The 27,881-nt window shown below is 46.7% G+C and overlaps 6 protein-coding genes and 1 long non-coding RNA gene across 11 annotated transcripts; 5 read left to right on the top strand and 2 right to left on the bottom strand.

Annotated features, from left to right (window-relative positions):
* The first annotated feature begins 179 nt into the window (after positions 1-179).
* On the top strand, positions 180-2,856 carry LOC126579632 (uncharacterized). The gene is made up of 4 exons (XR_007608457.1): positions 180-781; positions 928-2,202; positions 2,262-2,391; positions 2,480-2,856. It is a non-coding gene; the product is annotated as an uncharacterized LOC126579632 (long non-coding RNA).
* A 1,313-nt stretch (positions 2,857-4,169) lies between these two features.
* Positions 4,170-5,599, top strand: LOC126579631 (methionyl-tRNA formyltransferase, mitochondrial). Of its 2 annotated transcripts, XM_050243114.1 has the most exons (5): positions 4,256-4,284; positions 4,401-4,424; positions 4,503-4,703; positions 4,791-5,092; positions 5,163-5,599. In XM_050243114.1, exons 1-5 carry the CDS (start codon positions 4,271-4,273, stop codon positions 5,525-5,527), a joined length of 906 nt encoding a protein of 301 aa, XP_050099071.1. In that variant the 5' UTR covers positions 4,256-4,270; the 3' UTR covers positions 5,528-5,599. The 2 variants fall into 2 exon arrangements, with proteins under 2 accessions (XP_050099070.1, XP_050099071.1); XM_050243113.1 differs by having other exon boundaries at positions 4,170-4,424.
* Positions 5,600-17,561: 11,962 nt separating this feature from the next.
* Positions 17,562-18,295, top strand: LOC126579628 (nuclear nucleic acid-binding protein C1D). The gene is made up of 3 exons (XM_050243109.1): positions 17,562-17,604; positions 17,672-17,935; positions 18,016-18,295. The coding sequence occupies exons 2-3, from the start codon at positions 17,687-17,689 to the stop codon at positions 18,202-18,204; spliced, it is 438 nt and encodes a 145-aa protein (XP_050099066.1). The 5' UTR covers positions 17,562-17,604; positions 17,672-17,686; the 3' UTR covers positions 18,205-18,295.
* On the bottom strand, positions 18,250-20,259 carry LOC126579626 (uncharacterized). The gene is made up of 2 exons (XM_050243107.1): positions 18,981-20,259; positions 18,250-18,914 (listed from the first exon to the last, which is right to left on the bottom strand). Exons 1-2 carry the CDS (start codon positions 20,112-20,114, stop codon positions 18,360-18,362), a joined length of 1,689 nt encoding a protein of 562 aa, XP_050099064.1. The 5' UTR covers positions 20,115-20,259; the 3' UTR covers positions 18,250-18,359.
* A 199-nt stretch (positions 20,260-20,458) lies between these two features.
* LOC126579627 (40S ribosomal protein S14a) lies at positions 20,459-21,463 on the top strand. The gene is made up of 3 exons (XM_050243108.1): positions 20,459-20,536; positions 20,731-20,971; positions 21,076-21,463. Exons 2-3 carry the CDS (start codon positions 20,732-20,734, stop codon positions 21,292-21,294), a joined length of 459 nt encoding a protein of 152 aa, XP_050099065.1. The 5' UTR covers positions 20,459-20,536; position 20,731; the 3' UTR covers positions 21,295-21,463.
* Positions 21,464-21,902: 439 nt separating this feature from the next.
* Positions 21,903-24,422, bottom strand: LOC126579629 (FAU ubiquitin-like and ribosomal protein S30). Of its 3 annotated transcripts, none has more exons than XM_050243110.1 (3): positions 24,295-24,422; positions 23,854-23,980; positions 21,903-22,540 (listed from the first exon to the last, which is right to left on the bottom strand). In XM_050243110.1, exons 2-3 carry the CDS (start codon positions 23,926-23,928, stop codon positions 22,217-22,219), a joined length of 399 nt encoding a protein of 132 aa, XP_050099067.1. In that variant the 5' UTR covers positions 23,929-23,980; positions 24,295-24,422; the 3' UTR covers positions 21,903-22,216. The 3 variants fall into 3 exon arrangements, with proteins under 3 accessions (XP_050099067.1, XP_050099068.1, XP_050099069.1); XM_050243111.1 differs by having other exon boundaries at positions 24,291-24,340; XM_050243112.1 differs by lacking the exon at positions 24,295-24,422 and adding an exon at positions 24,166-24,269.
* A 112-nt stretch (positions 24,423-24,534) lies between these two features.
* Positions 24,535-27,766, top strand: LOC126579625 (N-acetylgalactosaminyltransferase 7). Of its 2 annotated transcripts, none has more exons than XM_050243105.1 (2): positions 24,535-24,836; positions 25,142-27,766. In XM_050243105.1, exon 2 carries the CDS (start codon positions 25,258-25,260, stop codon positions 27,046-27,048), a length of 1,791 nt encoding a protein of 596 aa, XP_050099062.1. In that variant the 5' UTR covers positions 24,535-24,836; positions 25,142-25,257; the 3' UTR covers positions 27,049-27,766. The 2 variants fall into 2 exon arrangements, with proteins under 2 accessions (XP_050099062.1, XP_050099063.1); XM_050243106.1 differs by lacking the exon at positions 24,535-24,836 and adding an exon at positions 24,860-25,019.
* Positions 27,767-27,881: the final 115 nt, after the last annotated feature.

Raw genomic sequence — 27,881 nt, 5'->3', positions numbered from 1 at the left:
AGCGCACCAGAAGGCAGGCACAGAGGCCGGGGAATCTACGGCCGAGCCACAACATGGGCGTCTTCAAAGTTCGGAAAGCGCACCGGCAAGTAGAAAGGTTCGTGGTTCTGCAAGGATCTGTTGCATTAACGTTTGATTTCTCCTTCCACCCACATCTCCTGTTGTTACGGCTAGGCCAATCGGCGAACAGCGCAAATCCGGAACATGCACATCCGTCCGGACCGGAGAGGTCCGGACACAAAAGCCGCCGGAGCCGCCCTCCCTTCCAGAGGACCATCACGACCATCATCATCCGCTCCGGCAACGGCACCGGCACGACCATCAACCGGTCCCGTTCTATATTCCGGCCATACTCGGAGGTCCGCGATGCAATCGCAGCGTCCCACAAAAGATCCCGATGAAGGTGATAAGAGTAAAATCAAGTGGTTTTCCAACTCCCGCCTTTGTTCCCGTTAGAAAAATGAGCCTGAAAAGTGTAGGAAACTTTGAGAAACGCAGCGAAAAAGATTCTCAGAAGGACGAGAATGAAATTGGAGAAAGAGGATTCTAATCCTTTTGCAATGCTTCGGAAACCAATCTCCCAAATCACAGTCATTTGCAGAAAGTACGGAAATCTGCGGCCAACGCACACGGGTAAAAGGGCATCGGAAACCGGCACCGGTTCGCGATGCCGCTAAGGTCTTGCAGCAACAATCGATTTCTCCTTCCAGCCACCAACGGAATCGAACAGAATATATCTAATCGCGGAACAGCTCATATCCGGATCATCCGCTTCCGTGCAGTAAGTATCTTGCTTGGACTCGGGACTCGGGACTCGGGAAAGCAAATGCAAGAGACGGAACCAACAGTCGAAGGCTACTCGAAACCCATTCCCTTTATCGTCTTCCATTGTCGAATGTTTAAATGCTTGTATTATCTTTATTTTAGAGAAAACAAGTGGCCCTGCGTCTTCCCATCGTCATCGTCAACCACTCTAAGTCATCAGATCCGCCGTGGCCGAACCCGAAGTTCACCTTTCGATCCGAGCGGATGGTCGATATGGTGTGTATGATCGAGCATGCTCCCGCCTCCTGCTCGGTGGCCATCCGAGCGATCTGATCGAGTTCGACATCGGCACGGCAAGCGAACTGTCGGGTATGCAGGCACAAATGGTTCCAAATGCGTGCTAGATCTTGCGACGCCACTCGCGCTACCTCTGTGCCGTTGACGCTTTCGGAAAAGATTGCACTGCGTGACCCAAACTCGCTGACCATGGAGCACGAGCTCCATACGCATTCGGCCAGTCTGTCCGGTTGTTTCGCTCCACAATCCGCGATGATAGGAACACTATTGCTCGAAGGAGTTTTGTCTTTCGTGTGAGCTCGGTTTCCTCTTTCACATGCTGGACGTTGGTAGCTCGAGCTCACCGTGCCAGGCAAGCAACTTGCTGCGCTCGTTCCGCACCGTCCCGGAAGCGGCCGCTCTCGGGTTGATTCTTTTGTCCGACCGTGCCCCAAATACGGCGAACATCAATCTGATCAGTTTGATACAGAACTGGAATCGGTTCGTGCTGCATCAGATACACTACGAGCTGTTTGAAGCGATGAAAAACAACGAAACAAGAACATCCGCAACACCATCAGCCCATAGGACAGCACTCGTTCGACCAGCAACAGCAGCAGGTGCACAAGTTTCAAATTCTTAACCTTGGCAATGGTGCAAAAGTACCATCGGGACAGCAGCAGCATCAGCAACCAACTGCTAATAGCGCTGCAAAAGAAATGAAACGAATATTAACTGTCTGTTTGGCACGCAGCAACAAACGACTCACCATTGCCGGAAATGCAACACGATACGAGTAAAAGATAACGTGCTTCTGGTCTGCTGTATCCGACGAGCACCATCAACAACGTCGAGGGTACGTTCGGCCTGGTGCGAAACGTGCAACTAGTTTACACCAACGAACCAAAAATTCCGTGTCACCGATCTGCTCTTCATCCTGTCCATCAGCTGCGGGCTGGAAAACGAGAAGAAACTCGATTACTTGGGGCGTCAAATGGCTCACGGTACGGCACAAGGAACGGCACAGACTCAACAGTCAAGAGGATCGTCAGGAGATCAATCCAGAACAGCCGTTTCATATAACGGATCTAGCACGAGCACCAAGATGTGGCGTTACGGCACGAACTGCTCGCGAGTTTATTATCACTTTGGACATCCACAGTAAGACGTGCAACGGCGTCTCCTCATGGCCCTGTCTGATCGATCATCCTCTATTCCAGCAAATCCTCACCCTGCGTCATATCACCAGCCCCGGTGTTCAAGTGTTCAAGTCTATATTGTGCCAAAATAAAATGCCATCGACATGAGACCCATTATGATGGTTGTGGCGCTACAGACGGATGATTTTCGGTAGATATTGATGCCTTAGACGGCCGGATGGATCCCATCCGATGGATTTGTAACCCATCCAATCATTTTCATACTCCCTTCTTTACAGGAATCTACTTCCTAGCCTAAAAAGAAGCACATGAACAGGAAGAGAAAAGGCGCTGCTAGATGATGATGCTACAGTGGACGTCGGATTTGAATGCAAAGAGAGCGCGAGATACGGGCAGTCAAGAACGCAAGGATCGGTTGACGAAAGAGATGCGCTAACACTTGGGCTTCGAGGATGATCCACGCAACAAACGGTTCCAGGAGATGCTACCGATCGATTAAATACCACGTTGCGCCGTTAGCATTTCGGGTGTGCACCGCGCACACCGCGACCATTATCATAGTTTGGCCACCATTTCATAGTAAAGCGGCTTACGCATAAATTATCGCATAAGAAGGGGACCAAATTTAACGAATAAACTTACGCTCAATTTTGATTTCACCAGAAAAGGCCGCTTCGAAGTTCCTTTCTAAGAATCCCCCGATCCGAAATCAGGTTCATGCCGCCTCAGCGAGCCACTGTTCTGCGCAGTCCACCGTCAGCCTCTGGGTCCCCCACCTGACGGCCTGAAGGCGCACAAAATAGATCGCCGAGTAAAGGAAAGAGTTGCTTCCCCGCGACCTTCACGATCAGGCTCTAGGTTGCCCTTCCTGATCGTCTGACGAAGCGAATGAAACTCACCCGAGGCAATCGCGCCACGGAAGGGAATCAATGGTGATGCGCGAGGTCACCAATGGCTTGCCGGATTCGCAGGCATTCTAGTGCCAGTACTCACGTACCTCGCCAGCCGGCTACAATTGTTAAAGAAACGATGCGAAAGAAAGAGGAGCAAATGATGGAAAAGCAGATCAGAGTAGAAAATGGCGGACGAACTGGAGATCGAGGAGGATGTATCACTCAGGAAAAGCAAGAAGTAGTGCCATTAGTATAGTTATCTTACTTTAATGATCCTGTAATGGTTGACGTTTTATTCGAGCAAGTTTGTGGATGGATGGTTTGCATCCAATATCACACTGTGATTACGATGGGACAGCCGATAGGTCGCTGAATCAATTACACGTGCGCACTTCCCACAAATGGTGCTATTCAAATCTCACATCATCCTTTTTGTCCCGACACCATATCGGTTGTTGGTTTCACATTACCACCAATCCCTCGATCGAAGAGCTCACGGTTTTCGTTCACGGTATGGTTGACGATCGATTCGCACAGCATTTGAGCGTATTCTCGGGTCAGCGAGCGGTTGTTGAAAACGGCACGTTCCCTACAATCTTCTGGCTGAAGCTGGCCGTATCGCGAATGGAAGGACGTTTCGTTTCTCGGTTTCTTCGGTAGTACGTCGGTGTTTATCATCAAGCACATTGATGTCGCTGCCGGTCAGGTCGAAGCAACGATAACGTGCCCCTGCAATCGATAGTGGCGGTTTTCCTCCGCTAGACGCTTGAGTTTGTTGGTGTTGATGACGCACTGAGTATGTAGCGTCCAATCCGATTGTACTGCGAGCAGGAACGTTCTTTGCCCGTACCAATCGTCGAAGCCGACAGTGACCGGTTATCAGTGGAAGCCGGATCCGGGTCCTTGTTACCTGTCCCAGGATCAGAGATAGCCAACGTTCCTGCACCTTGCTCACACGCGTTTAATCTAAAATAAGAAAATGTACCTTATCAACGCGGAAAAGCACATACTTTACCTGATAAAACCATTGAACTTTTCTTTCGATTTCCTTTCTGCCAAACGTTTGTTTTCATGCGACGACATCTGTCAAACCGGTTCTTTTATTTACTTTGGGCAAAACATTGATCGGGCTGCAATTGTTGTGCACTTTTCCTATCCAGTATTTCGTGGTAATGAATGTCTTCGTTAATGTAAGTTGGCGAAGAATGGCATCCTTGGGCAAGCTCTGCGATGCTCGGAGCTACAGTTCCAACGTTTCACGATTGAAAATCTTGTTCTTTGGCACGGATAATTTCTCTCTACCCAGCCTTAAAATAATCCATAGGAATTGGTGCGTATAAAGTGTGGCTGCGTTTGCAGTTTTTTTTTCTGTAAACATGTGTTCTCATCGTTATATTTTTTCTTTTAGGAAACAAGGAAGAACAGTTAGCAGGCTAGAAGTGGTCACGTCCTTCAAAGCAGCGAAAAATCCAGTCAAACAGTACAGCTTGACGGAAGGGATACCGGTTAGCGATTGGCAATCGTACCGACCGAACGAGAACTTCGATCTCGGAGTGGTGGTTTCTTTCGGGCATCTTATTCAGGAAGAGATGATTAGTTCTTTCAATCGGTAATACACATTTGATTGTCACTCAAGCACCTCTGGTCGCTGTCGGCTAGACTAACAGTTTAATAAGATGGTTTATGCACATTTTAGCGGAATGCTCAATGTGCATGCCAGCCTCCTGCCACAGCTTCGCGGTGCTGCACCAATCGTTCATGCCATAGCTAATGGTCATCGACGGACAGGCATCAGCATCATGCGTATCGAGCCGAAGCGTTTCGATATCGGTGAAATATTGCTACAATCAACCGTAGATATACCAAGAGACATGCTGATGCCGCAATTACACGACGAATTGGCACAGTTAGGTGCTGATTGTTTGATGCAATGCATTGATGATTTTGACTTTTATAACGGACAGGCATTGCGGCAGGACGGTTCGAAAGCAACATACGGTAAGTTCCTCATCGGTTCCCGGTAACAATAAAGTTGATATTTTTACTATCATTCGCTCATTTTCTACAGCACCCAAGATCGATCGGAACTTCGCTGAGATTAGATGGAAGCACCACAGAGCTCTGCAGATCTATGATCTGTATCGCTCACTCTACAGTTTAGCACCATTGAAAACATGGTTTTGCGGTGAACCAGTCAAACTTTTCGAGATAGCTTATTGCCACGATCAAAGCAACGCGAAGAAACAAACCGAAAAGGCGCCCGGTTGCATCGAATACTCCCGACAAACCAAACAACTGTTGGTGTGGTGTTGCGATGGCTTTTGCATCGAGGTATTGCAGCTATCCATCGGTAGGAAAAAGACTCTCACTGCGCAAGATTTCCACAATGGGTTTTTGAGTAAAGTAGCTCATTCCCGAAAGGTCTTCGGTTAGTTATTTATTATTCGCATTTGCTGAAGCAATAGCGATGTTTAGATCTTCAATGGAGAAAATAAATTTGTTAAATAAAAATGTAATGGGCTATTGTTTGCTCATGCATAATGCGCGTTGTGATTTTTAACGGATTAACCAAAGTGTCTATAGGAAACAGGTGAAATCATACCGAACAAAATCGCTCGCGAAAATTAGAAAAATGAATGAAAAAAAATTGACAGTTGGTGTCTATGTTTTGGTTGCGTTGGAGACGATGTATTCGCTTCGCGAAGTAAAAAATCCAAGTTCGAGTTCAAGACACTGCTCGTTTGATCTAAAATTAGAAAATGTATCATTTAAACGAGCAAAAGTAGATAATATACCTGATAAAACCATTGCACTTTTTCGGATTCAAACGCACGCTGGTTTGGTGATGAACGTAAACAAGCCACCAAATGTCAAAAAAACAAAAAAAAAGCAAAAAATAAAAAAGTGCTATGACTTCACCTGTTTCTTATAGACACTTTTACAAGGACAAAAACGTCGCAGACCACGCAGCCCACAAAAGTTGCACGGTCACGCCATCTTTGCTTTTTCCTTCCATACAACGAGTGTCGTAGCACGCGTACTTAAAAAAATGGCACAGAAAAGCTGCTTTATTAATCGCTTACCAGACGAGGTATAAGTTGAAATTAAATAGGTTTGGCATTCTATCTTCTTGTGACTAACTTTTCGTGTCATTTTTGTGGTGTAGGTGTTATCCATGGTGTTCTGTTGGCTCGATTTCAAGAGCCTTAAAAATGCGTCACTTACGTGTCATCGATGGAACAACGTAATCGCAGGTGGATGCGCAGAGAGATTTGTGTTAAACATACATTCTGAAAGCACCGCGCTATCAGAGAAGGACCCGTTGAAATCGCTAGCATCAAGGATTAAGCTGTTAACCGAACACACCACACGACGGTATCGGAATTTAAACATTATGGTAGCGTTTTCTCTCGAACCAGCTTTTACTACAATCTGGCAGATAATTCACCCGAAAATCACGACCAATATCCGCAGGCTGCACATTACTTATATTCATGCTCGGATGACCGATTTGTTACCGTTATTAACTGATTCAATACCATCCCTACTACAATTACGAACGCTGGTTGTCGAACAAATCATGGAATCTGTTGGCGAGATACGTCTATCGAACATTCCAACCATCCGAAGCCAATCGCTCCAGAACTTGGACATAAATTGCAATTACCGATACATGGTAGATCTGCCGAAGCTTGAAACATTTTGTGGTGCCTTAAGCGCTTTAAATCTACCAGACGACAGCTCGCAGTCGCTTATATTATCCAATCTCAAACAGCTTAAGGTATCAGTTACCAACGATAGTTTCACTAATCCAACTGTCTTCAAGCGAATGCCGTATCTTCAAACTATTACTTGGGATGTTCTTTTAGATGAGGCGCTTTTCATAGCAATGTATGAATCGTGCCCCTCACTTACCACATTAGCATTCTCTGAGAACGTAAAGTTTACCGATCGGTCCCTTGTTGATCACCTGCTGAAGTTCGTCGGGCTTCGTCGACTTATTTTTCCTCGCATTAGAGATAGTCAACTGTTTTATGATTTTTCAAAATTTACTCACCTGGAGGAACTTGTTCTCGGAAAAATTGAGATATTAGCTGATACATTGCTGAGCCTTCCAAAGTCAATCCGAGGACTTTGCCTGACCGTACCTCTACATAATGAGCGGATCCTAATGCCAATTATTCGGTGCAAATTGACTGAGTTGACGAAACTGACTCTGATTTGTGATGGCGGTACGGCATCACAGGAACTAATGAATGTTTTATCATCGCTAAAACAACTGAAGGAACTGACGCTCTCCCATTACCAATTTACACCAATGATTTTCTTTCAAATGGACGCTCCGCTGCCTCAATTGCGAGTTCTAAAGTTTTTTCAGTGCACATTACCTAGAGAGGATCTATATGGACTCGAGCCAAAGTTTCCAAACGTGAAGAATCCTCAGATAATTGAATGCATTAGATCTTGGGAAATTGAAGATAATGACCTCTGGGGTTTCGTTTCACGTTAGGCAACCTAAGATGCTATGCGATAGATACGTCAATCTATATCAATCAATACCAACCATCCGAAGCCAATCGCTCCAGAATTTGGACCTAAATTGCAATTACCGATACATGGTAGGTCTCCCGAAGCTTAAAACATTTTGTGGTGCCCTAAGCGCTTTAAATCTACGAGACGACAGCTAGCAGTCGCTTATATTTTCCAATCCATGACTTGCTGAAGGTCGTCGTGCTTCGTCGACTTATTTTTCCTCGCGTTAGAGATAGTCAACTGTTTTATGATTTTTCAAAATTGCCATGTTCCATGCCATGCCATGCCACAAAAGGCATGTTATATAAAATATTCACCAAATTATAGAAGAAGTTTGAGAAAGGCATATTATACCTTACGAATGCAGCATAAAGGAATATAGCTGAATGTACGAAATCTCAATGTAAGAAGTTTTCGAACAATGAAATGAAATAAAACACAATCATAAATACAAATTAAAATAACTCTCCTTCTTCATTGTGCATCTATGAACATCAATTTGGTAATTTGGTGTAGGCTAATGATGACAAAGAACGATAGCGCTCTTTACTTGAGTGGTTGCTTATAAAATAATCATTATATAATTAGGAATGCCAGCCCTTTGGTGGAGGTCGGCCGTATTGTGCCAAGGCGGCAGATTGAAAATCCGTTTTAGGCATGTGTTTTGGAGTAACTGAAGCCTTTTCAAGTGCGTCTTCGCACATATAGCCTAGGCTGACGCCGCATATAATATGACTGGTCGCACTATGGATTTGTATAATAAGATTTGGTATTGTGTGCTTAATTTTGATTTCCTATTTATAAACCTATAAGTTCCCTCATAGCATTCAGTCCAGCCGAGTTTAATTTCAACGTGAGCTTTAAACGTTAAGCGTTTGTCCAGATTCACTCCTAAATATATAACTTCATTTTTCCATGGAACTTCATAATTCTTATTTTTCAGGTCTTGTTTCGGAAGCTTTCTTAAACTTGTGCATCTCGTGAAAAATGCCGCTTCCGTTTTATTCTCATTTATTTTTAACTTCCAAGAGTCGCAGTACGCCACGTATTTAGCAATGCCGCCGTTTAGGGCATTTATTATTTTTCTAGGTTATTGCAATCTCGAAACAGAGATTGCAAAATTGTCGGCGAAAGTAAATTTAGAGGATTTGTAAAAGCCGGGAATATCTGCAGTAAATATATTAAACAGTAAGGGAGATAGGACGTTACCCTGTGGTAGGCCGGCTGGTAACGTAAATGAGGCAGAACTATTAGAGTGAATGTGAACCTTGCACTCTCTATTGCTAATCGAATAATCGAATAAGTTTAATTAACAATTAACAAACTTGAGTTTGATTAATTTGTATAGAAGACATGTTGGCGGATGCCGAGCTAGTTTCCAAAGCGGTAGAAGAACGGATTAAGGAGAAGATTCTTCCTCCCACAATGACGCGTTCTATCTTCAATGGACGCTCTCAGCGCGTTTCAGGATCCCACGCAGCAAGGTGCCAGAGTGGGTGCGGGATAAGATTGCAATTGGCCGCAGCATTTGTGCCGCCAAAGTGCTTGATCCGCTGCCGAAAGAACTCTTGCGATGCTACCGCTGTCTAGAGCGCGGGCATGCCGCGAATGACTGCACAGGGGAAGATCGGTCAGAGCTTTGCATTCGATGTGGCCAGAAAGGCCACAAGAGTCTAACGTGCGTTGAACAAATGAAATACGTGATATGTGGTGGTCCTCGTCGCATAGGGGCCAAACAATGCAAGCAGTCCTCTTCTAACTAAGGGCACTGCAAGTGAACGAAGGAAATGGCCGGCTCGCTCAGGATATGATCGTGCAGCTTACCCGCGAAAAAGATGTGCAAGTGGCGATTCTATCGGACCCCAACAGGAAGCGTGTGCCGGATGATGATGCCCGATGGGTAACAGACCCAGGTTGCTTAGCTGCCAGGGCCGTCTTTAGCCTCTGGGGGGCCCTGGGCACACTGTATTAACGGGGCCCCTCAAGATTTTCACACATTAAAACCCCTTTCCAACGCCTCTTTACCATCTACGATAGTAACTTGCACCATTGTCCAGCTTCTTCCTTTCCAAGTTTCTTTGGTTTCTCATTAGCAAATAACTCAAGCAATACATTTTTACAGGATTCTTTTGATTATAATTGGTTATAGATCTTAGCATCAAAAACATTTTGTAACTGAAAAGAACTAAGTATTCGATATTGATATTGATTAATGTTTTAGGGGGGCTTCGGTAATTTCTGCTTAAAAATAGGCTCATTTTTAAAGACTTTTTGTGACGTATCCTTCCCCTTTACTTTTTCAAGTGTATGGCATGTTAAACTACAACTTTTGAAGATTATTTCGTTCTTTTTGGGAAAGATTGATTAAAAACATCATTCACGGCATCATATTTAGGAAGGTGCGTCTGCGAAAAGATACTTTTTCCGGTGCCCATCGTAGCTGCGTGATGCGTCATCAGAAAAATACAAATCGATATTCTTTTGATAGATTATAAGTTTATCCAGGTAGTCCCGTTGAGTTTTGTTGGAATTTCTTATTTTTCGATTTTTGCCAGATTTTTGAAGATGAAAAAGCGATCACAATGATCAAACCGGGTTCGTCGCTTAACTCTTAAGGGTCAAGTCTTTTGATTCGCACCAAAAACAGTGCCCATCGTAGCAACGCGATGGGTCATCAGAAAAATGTAAATTGATACTCGTTTGAAAGATTATAAGTATATCTAGGTAGCCCCGTCGAGTTTTTGTTAAATCTCGTATTTTTCAATTTTTGGCAGATTTTTTAAGTTGAAAAAGTAATGCTTTTTGTCATTTTGCCAGAAAACACGATTTTTTAAGATTCGTTGAAAAAAGAGTATCAACAATTTTCATAAAATCTCAACGAAACTATCTAGCAAAGAGTGTGCAGATTATGTGTTAAAAATTTCAAATCAATCGGTCCAGTAGTTTTTACCGTACGATGGTTCACGGATGAGCAGTATGCCAAGCTGCTTGAAGTAATCACCCTTGTGGCAGCTGGACAAAGCAGGGTGGTTGTAGCAGGAGATTTCAACGCTCATGCGCAGGAGTGGGGCTGTCTTAAGACAGACTGGCGTGGTGAGGAGCTGCGGAACATGGTACAACAGCTGGGTTTGGAGCTGCTAAATCGGGGAAATGCTCACACGTTCCTGGGAACCGGTGCTGCACCGGGCTCAATTGTGGATGTGACCTTCGCCACTTCCGGACACGTGACCACACAGAGCTGGCGGGTAGAGCAACGCGGTGATCTAGCGGACCATGCCGCCATATGGTTTAAGATAGAGGAACGCCGCTCGCCAGCGACGCCTGTTCCGACCAGATGCCAGAGTAGTGCTGCGAAACCGCCGCCACGTGAGCGTCAGTGGAAGACCGCACCGTATGACGATCCGACATTTCTCCGGTCATTGGAGATCCAGCGGTTTGCAGAGGTTCCGCCAAGCGTTGTGGAGATTACCAGGAAACTGGTACGGGCTTGCGATGAGACGATGCCCCGTCGAAGCAAGAAGTCTGTGCCGAGGTCGCCTGTGTACTGGTGGACCACTGAGATTGCAGTGAAGCGGAGAGCGTGCCAGCGAGCGTTCCGGAGGCTGCAGAAACCTGCCTCAGCGATCACTCGGGTACGGAGGAGGGCCGTGTACCGGTACAGAAAGAGGCTGCTAAGAGATGCCGTTGCTGCCAGCAAGCGGAGGAAGGCGCAGGAGCTAGCTGCAACCCGATCAGTCTCTTAAATTGCATCGGTAAATATTCGAGAAAGTTCTAGCGGATCGCATAAAAAAGCATGTTAGGAATCAAAAGATCATCCCGGATTATCAATTCGGATTCCAGGAAGGATTGTCAACCACACACCAATTGCTGAGGCTTATTCACAATATCAAATCCCAACGCGATAAATTACGTTCAACCGGGCTCGTGCTGTTAGATCTAGAAAAGCCTTTGATACGGTTTGGCATAATGGTCTTCTATACAAATTAATCAAACTCAAGTTCCCAACATTGTTAATTAAACTTATTCGATCATTCCTTAGCAATAGAGAGTGCAAGGTTCATATTCACTCTAATAGTTCTGCCTCATTTACGTTACCAGCCGGCCTACCACAGGGTAACGTCCTATCTCCCTTACTGTTTAATATATTTACTGCAGATATTCCCGGCTTTTACAAATCCTCTAAATTTACTTTCGCCGACGATTTTGCAATCTCTGTTTCGAGATTGCAATAACCTAGAAAAATAATAAATGCCCTAAACGGCGGCATTGCTAAATACGTGGCGTACTGCGACTCTTGGAAGTTAAAAATAAATGAGAATAAAACGGAAGCGGCATTTTTCACGAGATGCACAAGTTTAAGAAAGCTTCCGAAAAAAGACCTGAAAAATAAGAATTATGAAGTTCCATGGAAAAATGAAGTTAAATATTTAGGACCTTAAGTTGAAATTAAACTCTCGGCTGGACTGAATGCTATGAGGGCACTTATAGGTTTATAAATAGGAAATCAAAATTAAGCACACAAAACCAAATCTTATTATACAAATCCATAGTGCGACCAGTCATATTATATGCGGCGTCAGCCTAGGCTATATGTGCGAAGACGCACATGAAAAGGCTTCAGGTACTCCAAAACACATGCCTAAAACGGATTTTCAATCTGCCGCCTTGGCACAGTACGGCCGACCTCCACCAAAGGGCTGGCATTCCTAAGTATATAATGATTATTTTATAAGCAACCACACAAGTAAAGAGCGCTATCGTTCTTTGTCATCATTAGCCTACACCAAATTACCAAATTGATGTTCATAGATGCACAATGAAGAAGGAGAGTTATTTTAATTTGTATTTATGATTGTGTTTTATTTCATTTCATTGTTCGAAAACTTCTTACATTGAGATTTCGTACATTCAGCTATATTCCTTTATGCTGCATTCGTAAGGTATAATATGCCTTTCTCAAACTTCTTCTATAATTTGGTGAATATTTTATATAACATGCCTTTTGTGGCATGGCATGGCATGGAACATGGCAATTTTGAAAAATCATAAAACAGTTGACTATCTCTAACGCGAGGAAAAATAAGTCGACGAAGCACGACGACCTTCAGCAAGTCATGGATTGGAAAATATAAGCGACTGCTAGCTGTCGTCTCGTAGATTTAAAGCGCTTAGGGCACCACAAAATGTTTTAAGTTTCGGCAGATCTACCGTGTATCGGTAATTGCAATTTAGGTCCAAATTCTGGAGCGATTGGCTTCGGATGGTTGGTATTGATTGATATAGATTGACGTATCTATCGCATAGCATCTTAGATTCTAATCTAAAAAGAGACCCCAGAGGGGATAATCATCAATTTCCCAAGATCTAGTGCAGTCAATGAACTGAGGATTCTTCACGTTTGGAAACTTTTCCTGGAGTCCAGATAGATCCTCTCTAGGTAGTAAGCAATCACAAAACTTTAGAACTCGCAATTGAGGCAGCGGAGCGTCCATTTGAAGGAAAATCATTGGTGTAAATTCGTAATGGGAGAGCGTCAGTTCCTTCAGTTGTTTTAGCGATGATAAAACATTCATTAGTTCCTGTGATGCCGTACCGCCATCACAAATCAGAGTCAGTTTCGTCAACTCAGTCAATTTGCACCGAATAATTGGCATTAGGATCCGCTCATTATGTAGAGGTACGATCAGGCAAAGTCCTCGGATTGACTTTGGAAGGCTCAGCAATGTATCAGCTAATATCTCAATTTTTCTGAGAACAAGTTCCTCCAGGTGAGTAAATTTTGAAAAATCATAAAACATTTGACTATCTCTAATGCGAGGAAAAATAAGTCGACGAAGCCCGACGAACTTCAGCAGGTGATCAACAAGGGACCGATCGTTAAACTTTACGTTCTCAGAGAATGCTAATGTGGTAAGTGAGGGGCACGATTCATACATTGCTATGAAAAGCGCCTCATCTAAAAGAACTTCCCAAGTAATAGTTTGAAGATACGGCATTCGCTTGAAGACAGTTGGATTAGTGAAACTATCGTTGGTAACTGATACCTTAAGCTGTTTGAGATTGGATAATATAAGCGACTGCGAGCTATCGTCTGGTAGATTTAAAGCGCTTAAGGCACCACAAAATGTTTCAAGCTTCGGAAGATCTACCATGTATCGGTAATTGCAATTTATGTCCAAGATCTGGAGCGATTGGCTTCGGATGGTTGGAATGTTCGATTGACGTATCTCGCCACCAAATTCCTTGATTTGTTCGACAACCAGCGTTCGTAATTGTAGTAGGGACGGTATTGAATCAGTTAATAACGGTAACAAATCGGTCGCCCGATCATGACTATCGATCATAATCTGCAACCTGCGGATATTGGTCGTGATTTTCGGGTGAATTATCTGCCAGATTGTAGTAAAAGCTGGTTCGAGAGAAAACGCATCCGTAATGTTTAAATTCCGATACCATCGTGTGGTGTGTTCGGTTAACAGCTTAATCCTTGATGCTAGCGATTTCAACTGGTCCTTCTCTGGTAGCGCGTCACTAACAGAATGTATGGTTAACACAAATCTCTCTGCGCATCCACCTGCGATTACGTTGTTCCATCGATGACACGTAAGTGACGCATTTTTAAGGCTCTTGAAATCGAGCCAATCGAACACCATGGATAACACCTACACCACAAAAATGACACGAAAAGTTAGTCACAAGAAGATAGAATGCCAAACCTATTTAATTTCAACTTATACCTCGTCTGGTAAGCGATTAATAAAGCAGCTTTTCTGTGCCATTTTTTTAAGTACGCGTGCTACGACACTCGTTGTATGGAAGGAAAAAGCAAAGATGGCGTGACCGTGCAACTTTTGTGGGCTGCGTGGTCTGCGACGTTTATGTCCTTGTCAAAGTGTCTCTAAGAAACAGGTGAAGTCATAGCACTTTTTTATTTTTTGCTTTTTTTTTTGTTTTTTTGACATTTGGTGGCTTGTTTACGTTCATCACCAAACCAGCGTGCGTTTGAATCCGAAAAAGTGCAATGGTTTTATCAGGTATATTATCTACTTTTGCTCGTTTAAATGATACATTTCCTAATTTTAGAACAAACGAGCAGCCCCGCTGTGTCTATCAACATGTCAGCAGGGGCCGAAAACGCCGGCTATCTCTGATTCTGAAACGAGTGGAAAAGGCCCGGATCCTGCTTCCACCGATAAGCGGTCACTGTCGGCTTAGACAATTGGCCAAAGGACAAAAGAACGGAGACGATCGGAGTGCGATGGACAATCACATCAGCGCTACATGCTCAGTGCATCCAAAGGAGGGTGTTGTCGCGTGTCCGATCAAAGATCCGGCGAAGAGGACCTCTTCGCTTGTTCCGAACACGGAGCAGCAAGGAGAAGGAGTGGGTTCTTCTGCCCTAATAAAGGCAGCTCCAGCGCGCTTTGTTCATCATTGTTCATCAAGAACGCAGGCTCGGCAGATCGTCTGCCAATCGCGAGGCGCATCCAAAGGAAGAGTTATAAGGGAAGAAGATCCGCTCCTATTCCTAGTTTGCCACCGTCGGAACAGGTGTCTTCTTTTGTAAGGCGCATCAAGAGCGCATCGCCTCGTGAGCAAGGATGGATGCCTCGAATGATGGTGCACTGGCTTTGCCTGGCAGTGTTTGTGATCACCGTACGTCACCGTGGGCGTGGAGCGAAAGCCTACACTACAGGAGATCAGACGAGCCTACAAACAGCAAGCTAAGGAATGGTAAGAATCCGAACAGCACTCTGTCTGCGTTCGTATTGATTGCTTGCCACAGGCGTGCTAGGACTTGAGCTAACTGTATCAAACAGGCATCCGCACAAATCAAAACACCCTTAGGCGGAGCAGCGATTCGTCGAGATCAAGCAGGCATACGAGCTACTTTCCAACTCGGAGCGTCGGAAGGCATACGCCGTACATAACGAAGAAGGATGCAATCGTGAATAGGGAGCGTCCCGATTACACCACACGGCCGGTTCCAGGATCCGTTCGAACACTTTTACGATGCACATAACTTTAACTTCCACGACCAGGACATTAGCCTGTACCATCGGTTGTCGATCATCGCCTAGTACTAAGAGAGCAACATCCTGCCCAAAAGCCGCCAAACTCCGCAAATACTGCTGTTTTACGCCGACTGGTGCTTCGACTGTATGAAAGCGGCCAACTCGTTCAAGAAGATGATCGACACCGTACGCTCGAACCGTACGGTGTGACGTTCGCCACGATCAATGCGGATCACGAGGAGTAGCTGGTACGCCGGACCGGTGTCCACTCACTACCGTGCATTGTTATGGTCCTCGACGGCCACAACTATACCTACCGCGAGAGCGTCTTTAATGCACAGCATCTGGTCGACTTCATCCGGCACCGTTGAGCGTAAATCATCGCAAATTTAAGGTTGCACACTGACCGGCACAGATACACATCCACTTACCAATATAATTTCCATTGTATTGAAAAACTTAAATTTGCGCATGTAATAAATACGTACACTTGTTTTTCTTTTTGAATAAAGTATGTAGTTTATTTCGGCATAACTATTGTTACATTCTAGTATAGAAGGAACAGCTAAAAGAAACATTTTAATCTAAGATAAAAAGTCCAAATAAAGGTAAACAAGGTATCATACCTGTTGTCTGCAATAATCGCAAATAATGATAATTTTTAATCAGTGGCGATTGGTGTAATTGATAATCCTCAGTCTTAAAATGCTCCGAACATATAGCACCATTCTTAGACGGACGCCAATTTGCATCTTTTCTACAAAATGATGCCCATTGTCGGGTTAACTCCACATCTTGCGGAAAAGAATGAAACTTAACCACCGTGCCAAGCCTTTTGATATTATTACTGTTATTTTTGCAAAACGGAGCTACGCAATACCTATAAGGCATCTTAAAACCACCAATGTAGAACAATCAGAGCAGTGAAAAACTGTTTAAACTGTGTTTATCAAAGAGTGAGTTCTATTTGGACAGCAGCCACGATCACGTCTGTAGCTCCATCGCTGCTTTAATTCAACTGAAACCGATTATTTTGCTGTGAGTAGCAGGTCGCATGCACATGCAGGAAGAAATGGGGAAAAACATCGCATTAAAAAGTGAAGCTTCAATCGGTTAGCAAAATAGGTATGGAAGGTAAACGTGTTAACTGATTGAACGAGCAATTCTCATTTGTTAGTTATTTTATTGCAGGTGATCTGCTTGAGTGTGGTCTTCCTGAGTGCTTAAGGAAAGCAAATTTAAATTGAAAGTAACAGCCTATTCCTATGCGTGTTCAGTGAAGAAATAAGAACGCGTAGTGAAGAGTCAAGGCTGAAGATGGGTTGTACAATGTATACATCACAACTAATATGCCGATGTGGCAATTGCTTGAAGGATCACCGTGTGCACTTGATCAACACAACATAATGCGGGATTCAAATTTAAACATCTATGAAATGCGATTAAATTAAAGGAATACTTGCCATAGCATTTTTGCCAGTTATATAAGCTACCGAAATAAAACGGCGATTAATGATCAACAATGCCAATTGGCTGACGAAGTATATTTATGCTGAGTGAGTGTAGAACTCGTCGTTACGAAATATTAAAAAAAAATGTATATCATGAACCAAAGATCTCCGGCCAAAAGCCCCACGGATCCTCGTAAGAGACCGATCATTCGCTCGTTTGTTGAAAACAAAGAGTGTGAATCATTTAAACGAGCAAAAGCTTCTATACCTGGCAAAACCATTGAAAATTTCCGGGTTTCCTTCGTATCATCAAACGCTTTTTATCGATTTGTTAAGCATGTAATTGACAGCCACTGTTGCATAGTCAAAATCCAATATGGCAGCGAGCGGAGTGCTATGACTTCACCTGGTTCCTATACACACTTTGATAAACATTCACATTGAATCGATCGCCAAACGTCAACGGTATGTTATTCTCAATGACATTTGCCGAATTGAACGCATGCGAAAAGTAAATACAAGTTATTTCTAGTTTTTCGATTGTGTCGCTGAAAAATAATCACTCTCAATCAATCAAGAATCTCTCACATTAGATGGAACAGGAGTCGGTTGAAACCCGTTATGGAGTATTGTGCAATGATGTAGCCTTCATTCGGAAAGACGAAACACTGAAGAAAACGATTGAGAAGATTGGCAAATGCTTGAAGGATGTCTGCGAAGACTACGACAAGTACCACCATTTTAGCATCGAAGAAAAAGTTTGGTATGATACGTATATTGCCTACAGCGTAAACTCGCTGTTCTGGATACATCGTAAGCTCACCGGTAAAACGGAGGATAATGTAAGTCAGCGATTTAATTAGATTTGTGGAGAGGCTGCCACTATGATTTGGTTAATCATAACAATTATTTCTGGTTATAGGACGAGATTATGCATGAATTAGTAAAGGTGCGCTCAGCTATGGTACGCTTGAAGGAAATCAAGGACAATGCCACCAAACCTCGGCTCGATGGAAAGGCAGCCAAGCGGTTCATTCGGGCCGGGCTGTACGACGCTCAACAGCCTCATCGCAAAAGACCTAAAAACCCCTCAAACGAACTGGAAACATGAATGTCTAACGCCTCACATTCAAAGTTTAAACAAGACTTACTGATGTACAATGGTGCCAATAGTTTGGCAAATATAACATCGTGTATATTAATATGATATAATATTATTTGTTGTAGGGGTCTAGGGATTACCGTGCTCTTCTCATCGGCATGTGACTAGACCGAACCGTATCCAGTCGTGATTGCTAATTTTCGTGCGAGACTACGGATTACTTTGCCGTTTTCGGTCATTGGTAGACAATCAACAAATCTTACACCGCCCCGTAATCGATAGCATTCACAGCGCGATTGCTCGCCCCCGTTCTGTTCCATGCAGTGCTTGATCACCATCTCTTCCGTTAGTGCTGGTGACATATGACCGTGGCGGACGATCAGCGCCGTCGCAAGATCATCGAAGGGGCGATCTGGGTCTGGTATGCCAACGACCGCTACGTGGCGTACACCGGGCAGCTCACTTATCGTTGCTTCCAGTATTGATGGTGTGATTTGATATCCACCGTACTTTAAGATGTCTCTCTTGCGGTCAACGATATACAGGAAACCGTTTCGATCAAAGCAGGCAACGTCACCGGTGCGCACGAATCCTTCGTCGTCCAGCGCTTGTCGAGTGGCCGCTTCATCTCCGTGGTAACCAAGAAATGGATAAGGCGGTCGAATGAGCAGCTCACCATTTATGTCGGCACCTTGTGGTACACCGTCGTCGCTAATTATCTGTGAAATGCAAGCGAGCTGTTGATCCGAGCGTTCTGAGATGAGGAGTCTTTTCATTGTGCTTACCTTTGCCGCACACCCGGATAAGAGTGCACCTACGGATTGTTCGCGTGGCTCGATTTCATACGACACCCCTCCGCCAGTCTCACTCAGCCCATATGCGACGAGACATCTTCCTCGCCCTTCTACCAGTGCGTGGCGATTTAAAGATTTTCTCAACGCCAGCGGTACGACACTGCCTCCAACAATGAACACCTTAACCGATTCTAAACGAGCTGTCTCGGGCAGCGACTGCACAACATCGGTCGCTAAGGAAGGAGTCGTAAGGAGCACCGTCACTTGGTAGCGTTTGCATAGCTCGATCGTGTATGCCGCGCTGGGGGGTTTCGCGGTTATCAATCGCCGGATACCATTTAATGTACCAGTCAGCAACATCTGGAAGCCCGAGATCCAGTACAGCGTGCTGAAGCAAAGGATTGTGTCGTTATGATCCAGCTGGCTGATACGACCGTGCATTGTAATGAGCTGCGAGTGAGAAACGCGGACTGCTTTGGGCAGGCCCGTTGTACCGGAAGAACATACGATGGCCGCCGTCAATCTAGTCGATTCGCCCCAGTACGGAGGAATGTAGCTATCTTCCTCGCTCAGCTGGTTTTGTTCGGTGGCTTCTCCGGCAGAAACGAGCTCGTCTACCGAAAAGCAATCAGTTGGCAACCGCTTGCCACATTCAAGAAGCAGCAGCAAACCATACTTGCCTACTTGTAAGCCAATCCTTTCGCAAGCCGTTCTTATCACTGGCAATCTATCAAAATCACACACTATAACCTTGGGTCGTGTTAGGCGCAGCATATGCTCGATTTCTGGCAATTCAAAGGACGGATCCAGTGTGTTCACCGTGATACCGGCAAGGAAACAGCCGAAGGTGACGGCTGGTACGTGACACGAGTTTCGTGCCACCAGTGCGACAACCTCACCGTGCACGCACCCACAGTTGGCGAGATATTTAGCGAATCTGACCGATCGCCGCCTTAGCTGCTTGCAGCTTACTTCCGTTCCTGTGTCCACGTTTACCTGCGCTACCTTCTCCGGAGTACGCTCCAATACGTTAATCAACACCTGTCCGAGATTAGCTCGCGGATTGAATATCGATGGACGGTAACGTCCATACCACATACGCTTTTCTTCGTCAAATTGGGCCATTTAACAAAAGGTAAATTTAAACAAACCACCCAAAATATTGCCACCAACGACCGATGCTGAGTAGGTTCGACAAAGGAATAACTAGCAAAGCAGTAGTATTTTAGAGCCATACACAGTATCGTCAAGAGTGTAAAGATCGGAATTTGTCGCAACGAACTGCACTCAAGTAGGGAGATTAAAAATTGGTATCGCACCACCGCAAAGATAACTGATGAAAGTGCTTTTTAAAGTGCACGTTACGAGTGAGTGTGCGGCTTCGAAGTGCTAGAGAGACACGCTCACGCGCACCACCAGTGCTCGAATGGCTTCTCGAGCGGTTCAGAGGTGGAAAAATTCGTGCTCGGCTGAACGTCAAATTTTGTCGAGCCTCTTTTTTGTTAACTTCCGCCTAGCGAGGTTCGCACGCATTGCTACTGGCAAAGGTAAATACACTGCAATTTAGATCCGCTTTTAGCGGTTTCGTGGTTTTGTTATGGGACCGTGAGGCGAAGCGAACCAGCATGGTTTGCCAGAGCCATGGCTTGGTTTGGCCCGGATGCGTTTGAGCTAGGCTGCTGTGATGCTGTGGCGATGTTACATGTGCTTTCTTGTTGTTCCGTCTTCTTCCCGACACTAGGATGGCTCCATCACGAAAGAATAAGGTTGTGAAGGAGGAGGTGCAGGTCTCGCTCGGTCCGCAGGTGCGTGACGGCGAGATCGTCTTCGGTGTAGCCCATATCTATGCCAGTTTCAACGACACGTTCGTGCATGTGACTGACTTGTCCGGCAAGGAAACCATCTCGCGTGTAACCGGCGGTATGAAGGTGAAGGCCGATCGTGACGAGGCCTCGCCGTACGCCGCTATGTTGGCCGCCCAGGTAAGCATGTCGTCTGTAGAACAGAAGGCACAATAGGCAGAGAGAGGAGGGAGTCGTTGCTTAGTGGTTTGTGCAATACATACATCTTTGCTTGTTCGTTCTAGGATGTGGCCGAAAAGTGTAAATCCCTCGGCATCACGGCATTGCATATCAAACTGCGGGCTACTGGTGGAAACCGCACAAAAACACCCGGCCCCGGAGCACAGTCGGCATTGCGAGCCCTGGCTCGCTCTTCGATGAAGATCGGACGCATCGAGGACGTGACACCGATCCCGTCGGATTCCACCAGAAGGAAGGGAGGTCGCCGTGGTCGTCGTTTGTAAATCGTGGGTCACGGGTGCCATCCAGCCGCATGCGCTGCTTATATCCCGTTTGCCCCCCCCCCCCCCCCCCCCCCCCCCCGTTGGATTTGTCCTTTACTCTGCTGGTGTCATCTTTGTGGCAGTTGAATGACGCCTGAAATCCAATAAAAGTTCACGAGTTTCGAGCGTACATATTCTGACTGCCTTTGCCTTTCAGTTCTCTGTAGTTCTCGTCAGTCCGCTGGACGATCCGAAACGGCAATCCAAAATCGATTAATGTTACTAGTGTCAATCGATGACCGTAAACTACAACTATCAATCGCCGCTCTCAAAACTTTTCTATCAACAAGCAACGAACATAGCATGGTTTCGCTAGGATCAACATATTCATTTCAGCGCTCGTTACATACGATAGTTTTTTATATTGTCCGCTTCTGGCCCGATGTTTCACAGTCGGATCATATTGAATATTCGTTGCTGTTCGTGATGTTATGGTAGATTACGTGATGTACCACTTCTGCAGCGTAAATGGTCAATAATCCGATTGTTCACGAATGCACGGAAAGGTGATAGAGCAGTCCAGCACTCCAAGATTCGGAAACGTGAGGCAAACATAACATTGCAAAAGATTCTGTTTTCACAGAGAATACTTTATTCTTAATCATGCAACAGCACACACAATGTCCCTCGTATGCGACTCGAATGCCTACAAAACGAAGCACTCGGGGGCACCGAAATTGAAAGTACTATAGGTGAAAACAAATAAAAAAAAAAGTACCGTCCCGACCAATCATGAGAAGGGAACCAAGCACTTGGGGGACTACCCCTGAACCTGAACATAATTTAAATCGATTCTCACGGTTGCCCAGGCCGGTAAAGCTTTGCTGTGTGTGGTGTGTTCCGGCCGCCTTCACTACGCTGCTGCTGCTGCTGCTGTTGCTGCTTAGGTCGAGTTGGCGTTCGGTCCACGGCGGCGCCCGTAAGCCTGTACCACCGACGAGAAGCGACGGTTGTACTGGATGCGTCGCTTGGCGCGACCCGTCTTCTTCTTCTTCTTTTCCTTCTTCTCCACCTTCGGGGTCTGGCCCTTCACCTTACCGGCACGGGCAAGCGAACCGTGCACTTTACCACCGAGCAGTCCGACGGTCACATCCAGCTCCGGTGAGCTGAGCTCTCCGACGAACTGTTCATCGGCCAGCGGCTTACCCTCGCACCAGAGGCTCAGCGCGACGGAATCGTCGATGGACTCGGCCTCAGCCAGCATACGCTGCGGATATAAACGAAATTTTAGTAGCAATTAGTATGAGATTTTGGGAAAGGACTAGCACAGTTTGAAAGACAACCGAACCGATGGGAGCACGAGCTAAACTCTTAAATATAATCTTATTTTTGTTGAAACATTTTATACCACGGTTGAGGCATGCCAAACAGAGCGCTCTCAAACCGCTTCTCAGTATTTCAAACCCCATTTGACTGGGGACTTTGCTATTGGCAGAGGTATTGAGTGATAGGAGGATCCACGCAGTGGGAGTGATCTGCGATGGTCCGCTGGAAACCTGCCGTCTGAGCTTCGGTGCTCACATTATTTCCTTCCTCGCAGCATGGTTTTGTCGGGAATTTACGCTCCCTCTAGCCGCGATTGAATGGCGCAATAGCTAAAGGTCTCAAATTCCAAACATTACTCTAGCACAAATCCTTAGCTGCCAAAGTGGAGAGCATTTGAAAGCTCTTTTACTTTGGCTTAATACATAGCGGATAGTTGTGCACTACTTTCCGAACGATTCCATTCCGACTTGTTCGGTAAATATTGAGTTGAGTGATAGAGTAATGGTTGTGTAGCAGAATTCGCTGTCTCGGCAGGTAACACGATCGTTACCTGTCGAGTAGATAGACTGCCCCTCGTAAAAGGTTGCTCTTGCACACACTTTAGGGATAAGACCAGGCGATTGAACACGCCAAGCATCCGGCCAAATGTGTGTGCTTAACTCGGTGGGATGAAAGTTACACTCTCCTTTAAATTTTGACATCAAAAGTTACAATTGTGGCATCGAAATAGACGTAATCGGGTTAACTGCTATCCCGGGATTACGCGTTGGGCTTCTGAATTGCCTGGTTTGGTTCACTCTAGCAAATCATCTTAAACCGCTGCACGAATCAATCCACGGATGGACAATCGTGAACCAACGGTTTGGTAAGGTTTGCATCGCTCTTCACATGCACACAGCAGTCGGGGTGGAGAGGCAGGACAGCGGTGTTCGCGTCACGCGTCGTACAGAATTCTGTTTCCGTCGAGGTTGATCGAAGATTTGATTGGGTTGTGCTGACACACAAAAGCTCCTGCACACCGGGTGGGGTTCGGATGGCACGAGTCTCACGGACAGCGTCATAGTGTTACTTTAGCAGAGGTTCTAGGGAATCATGCTCAAAGTAGTAGAAGCTTGATTCTGCTGTCCTCTGCATCATAAACAGGTAAGAGAGATAACTGTTCGCAATCATCTCATATCCCATCGGTTGGCTCTGGTGCAGTGGCTGGAAGCAAGCAGTCTCACTCCCCCTCTCTTCTCTCCCTCTCTCACTCACCTTGACATCGTGGATGCTGTTCTCTGGACGGACCTCCAGAATCTGCGTGTTCAAGCCACGCACGTGCAGCTGCATCTTTACACTTCCTCTAGAAGGTTTCGATGGCGTTAAACAAATCTAGAATGACCTGTCGAGGGTAAAACAGAAAAGAACAGAGTATTACACACCGGAACCAGCAGAGAAACACCGCGAATGACGAAGGATTGCGAGGGGGCACAAGTGGTCACCACCCCACGCCAGTGTCGCTAGTGTGCACGCACGCTCGAGGGGAGGGGTGGCAGCCAGTCTTTTTTCCCGGTAAAAGGTACAAACCCACGAACAACACACAACAGAACGCATAAACTGGATCGCACGCGACAAATCCGCACAGCCCACAAGAGCAGAAACAAGATGGGCTTCGACGGACGCGTGGAAAAAGCGAAGCACCAAACGCTTACCTACCTGCCTGGAGCAGCGCTCGATCGGAAAAGAGCGAAAAGTCGTGGACCAGCCAGTGACAGCCGGAAATGGCGCAGGCGGAACAACACTGCTCGATGTGCCGTTTCGCCCCCTGTCACTATCCTGCTCGAATGTCACTCGGTAATGCGGTTGACGTTTACGTAGGCGCCGGCCGAACGTCACTAATGTCACCAAACAGCACTGCACTGTACACGGCCAAGAAGCTGTGTTACTGGAACGGAGACCCCGCAAGGCTCGCAGAAGGCTCGTGGAAGGGGATCGTGGACGGCAGAGCTGCCAGCAGCCGTAGTGTAGTTGTCGAAGAGCTTCCTGGTTTTGGGTTGCCTATTTCTTGGTGGCTCCACGACCACCCTCCGCTGGAACCGCTGGACGATCGAGGGATTGCGTTGGTACCGGCAACGGGTGGCCCCATTGACCGTTTCCTGCTGGCGGTGGAGCAGCGCGAGAGGTGTTATTAACACGCAGTGCTGTTGTTTCGTCGCACCAGACGAAAGATACGACGTGGCCAAAAAGGCCGATGAAAGGTAGTGTGTCACAGGCGAAAGCAGCATCTACAACGCACGTGAATTAACACAATTCACACGATTGTTAGGGTGGCCCGTTTGGGGCACCAACTGGTGCTTACAGCTGCCGACGATTCACAGTGTACAGAGAGAGAGACATCCCTCTCGGAAGATACACCGGTTCGCCAAAACAACAGAACAGCAGTAACAGCAGCAAGAGCATCATCATCATCACTAACGCGCTCTTTCTCAACCTCTTTTTACTCTCTAACTCTTTCTATCTCGCTCTCGCTCTCATGCCCGTGTGCGTATCTGGTGGTTCCTAGGACAACGCGGCACCACGTAAGCCACACGCACAAGGGCAAGGGGTGAGGGGTTAGTGTTAGCCTGTACGGCCTGGACCGGGAGAACGTAACGGGTGGGGCTCCCGTTTTGAACCGAGATGCGTGTCACCAACATTCGCGGCGGCCGGATCTTCCGGATCGCCATCGGCGCCACGATCGTCGTGATGATTCTCTACATGATTGCCACCTGGTCGGGAGTCGATCAGCGGACGGTACAGGAAGCGTACCAGGCGCGGTTTGCGGCCCACCTTGGCGGTAACCAGCGGGGCACCGAGACGGATCAGAATCACCCGAAGGAGGTGCCACAGCTGGTGGAAGGTTTGGGCAACTTCGAGCCACACGAACCAACGGTCCGCGAAGGACCGGGTGAGGGTGGCCGCGCTTACGTGCTGCCGGAGGACCAGCAGAACCAGGCGACGGATGCGGAGATGGAGTACGGCATGAATATTGTCGTGTCGGACGCGATCTCGCTCGACCGAACGATACGGGACACGCGGCTGGAGGAGTGCAAGCACTGGGACTATCCGTACCAGCTGCCGAAGACGAGCGTCATCATCGTGTTTCACAACGAGGGCTTCAGTGTGCTGATGCGCACTGTTCACTCGGTGCTGAACCGGTCGCCCAAACACCTGTTGCACGAGATCATCCTCGTGGACGATTACTCCGACAAAGAGGATCTACGGGGGAAGCTGGAGCGCTACATCGAGCGTTTTGGCAGCTTGGTGAAGCTGATACGCAACAGCGAGCGGGAGGGTCTGATCCGGACCAGGTCTCGCGGTGCCCACGAAGCGACCGGTGAGGTGATCGTCTACCTGGATGCCCACTGCGAGGTCAACACGAACTGGCTGCCCCCACTGTTGGCGCCGATTCATCGCGATCGTACGGTCATGACCGTGCCGATCATCGACGGGATCGACCACAAGACGTTCGAGTATCGGCCGGTGTACGCGGACGGGCACCATTATCGCGGCATCTTCGAGTGGGGCATGCTGTACAAGGAGAACGAGGTGCCGCGCCGGGAGCAGAAGCGCCGTAAGCACGACAGCGAACCATACCGCAGCCCGACGCACGCCGGTGGTCTGTTCGCAATCAACCGCAAGTTCTTCCTGGACCTTGGCGCGTACGATTCGGGTCTGCTGGTGTGGGGCGGCGAGAACTTCGAGCTCAGCTTCAAAATCTGGCAGTGCGGCGGCAGCATCGAGTGGGTACCTTGCTCGCGCGTTGGCCACGTGTACCGCGGCTTTATGCCGTACAACTTCGGCAAGCTGGCGAGCAAGAAGAAGGGCCCGCTCATCACAATCAACTACAAGCGCGTGATCGAAACGTGGTTCGACGAGCCGTACAAGGAGTACTTTTACACGCGCGAACCGCTCGCCCAATACCTGGACATGGGCGACATCAGCGAGCAGCTAGCGCTGAAAGAGCGGCTCCAGTGCAAGAGCTTCCAGTGGTACATGGACAACGTGGCGTACGATGTGCTGGACAAGTACCCGATGCTGCCCGCCAACCTATTCTGGGGGGAGCTGCAGAACACCGGCATGGAGAAGTGTGTCGATGCGCTGGGCCGGCAACCGCCGGCGATCATCGGGCTCCAGGTATGCCACGGCCAGGGCCACAACCAGCTGATACGGCTGAACGCGGCCGGGCAGCTCGGTGTCGGCGAGCGTTGCATTGAGGCGTACAACGCCGACATCAAGCTGGCCTTCTGCCGCCTGGGCACGGTCGATGGACCGTGGCAGTACGACGAGCACACCGGGACGCTCCTGCACCGAACGCACAAGAAGTGCATGGGCTATCAACCGCAAAACAGGCAGCTGGCGCTGATGCCCTGTGACATCAACAACGCCTACCAATCGTGGAAATTCCAGAAGATTCAGCCACGTTGGTAGAAACTAGAAATCCGTGTGTGGGACGCTGGGTGGGTTTTGTTGATGACGGTGATAGATGTGGTCGGTTTCGCAGCAGACTAGTGAATGAAGGCATGTGTTAAATGTTTGTTGAAAGTATTTTCTTCGTTTTTTGAACGATTAGTTTGGCACATTAGGCTAAGGCGAAACAGATCGACTAGGAGCACTATGGCGCAAGCAGGGTGCTGGAAGTAAGCAGGACCAGCAGCAGCAGCAGCCTAGATTGAATGTCTGATTAGTGAGAGAACGAAAACAAATGAAAAAATGTGAGTGATACTGGATAAGCATAGGCAAAATGAAGATAGCATAAAAACACAACAGAAGTAGCATCATTTCAAAACAAAAACAACAACAAAAAAAAAACGAACGTGGATATCACCGATCAAAGATAGCGGCGCGGTATTTGGCTAAACGGTTTGGTGGTTTAGGACACGGGCCGATTCCTTCCTTTTAATTTCACGGGCGGATTCTTTCAGTTTACTTTTGACGAGAATAGAAGCGAATATAGGGACGGCGAACTGGATTAGAGATAAATTATCATTGTTCATTTAAAGCTCAACTGCCGCAACCAATACTTATTCTACGCGATCGTGGAGCCATTCATTCCATGGCTTTACGAAATCGATTGTAAACGTAGTGAACGAGCCTTTTCTCTTTCCGGTTTGCAGCGTGGAACAATAAACGAAAAACAAAAACAGTATCAGAGGGTGCTGCTAAAGGGGGGAAAAACGCTGGACATGTGTTGTAAATTTTATTACCTCAACGCATCCATCATCATCGTGTCTTCCTGATGACCGTCGTGTTCAAGCTTATCA

Source organism: Anopheles aquasalis, chromosome Y (assembly GCF_943734665.1).
Source record: "Anopheles aquasalis chromosome Y, idAnoAquaMG_Q_19, whole genome shotgun sequence".
NCBI classification, from domain to species: domain Eukaryota; kingdom Metazoa; phylum Arthropoda; class Insecta; order Diptera; family Culicidae; genus Anopheles; species Anopheles aquasalis.
The sequence above is the reverse complement of the archived record's forward strand: the minus strand, read 5'-3'. Positions and strand labels throughout refer to the sequence as shown.

What these genes read in the sequence shown, in the direction of transcription:
- LOC126579627 (XM_050243108.1), top strand. Translation starts at nt 20,732, where the DNA reads ATGGCTCCATCACGAAAGAATAAGGTTGTGAAGGAGGAGGTGCAGGTC. An exon ending in CCGCTATGTTGGCCGCCCAG is followed by an intron (nt 20,972 to 21,075) that starts GTAAGCATGTCG and finishes TGTTCGTTCTAG; the next exon opens with GATGTGGCCGAAAAGTGTAA.
- LOC126579626 (XM_050243107.1), bottom strand. Translation starts at nt 20,114, where the DNA reads ATGGCCCAATTTGACGAAGAAAAGCGTATGTGGTATGGACGTTACCGT. An exon ending in TATCCGGGTGTGCGGCAAAG is followed by an intron (nt 18,915 to 18,980) that starts GTAAGCACAATG and finishes TGCATTTCACAG; the next exon opens with ATAATTAGCGACGACGGTGT.
- LOC126579628 (XM_050243109.1), top strand. Translation starts at nt 17,687, where the DNA reads ATGGAACAGGAGTCGGTTGAAACCCGTTATGGAGTATTGTGCAATGAT. An exon ending in CCGGTAAAACGGAGGATAAT is followed by an intron (nt 17,936 to 18,015) that starts GTAAGTCAGCGA and finishes TTCTGGTTATAG; the next exon opens with GACGAGATTATGCATGAATT.
- LOC126579631 (XM_050243113.1), top strand. Translation starts at nt 4,267, where the DNA reads ATGAATGTCTTCGTTAATGTAAGTTGGCGAAGAATGGCATCCTTGGGC. An exon ending in AAAATAATCCATAGGAATTG is followed by an intron (nt 4,425 to 4,502) that starts GTGCGTATAAAG and finishes TTTTTCTTTTAG; the next exon opens with GAAACAAGGAAGAACAGTTA. An exon ending in ATGATTAGTTCTTTCAATCG is followed by an intron (nt 4,704 to 4,790) that starts GTAATACACATT and finishes TGCACATTTTAG; the next exon opens with CGGAATGCTCAATGTGCATG.
- LOC126579629 (XM_050243110.1), bottom strand. Translation starts at nt 23,928, where the DNA reads ATGCAGCTGCACGTGCGTGGCTTGAACACGCAGATTCTGGAGGTCCGT. An exon ending in ACAGCATCCACGATGTCAAG is followed by an intron (nt 22,541 to 23,853) that starts GTGAGTGAGAGA and finishes TTATATCCGCAG; the next exon opens with CGTATGCTGGCTGAGGCCGA.
- LOC126579625 (XM_050243105.1), top strand. Translation starts at nt 25,258, where the DNA reads ATGCGTGTCACCAACATTCGCGGCGGCCGGATCTTCCGGATCGCCATC.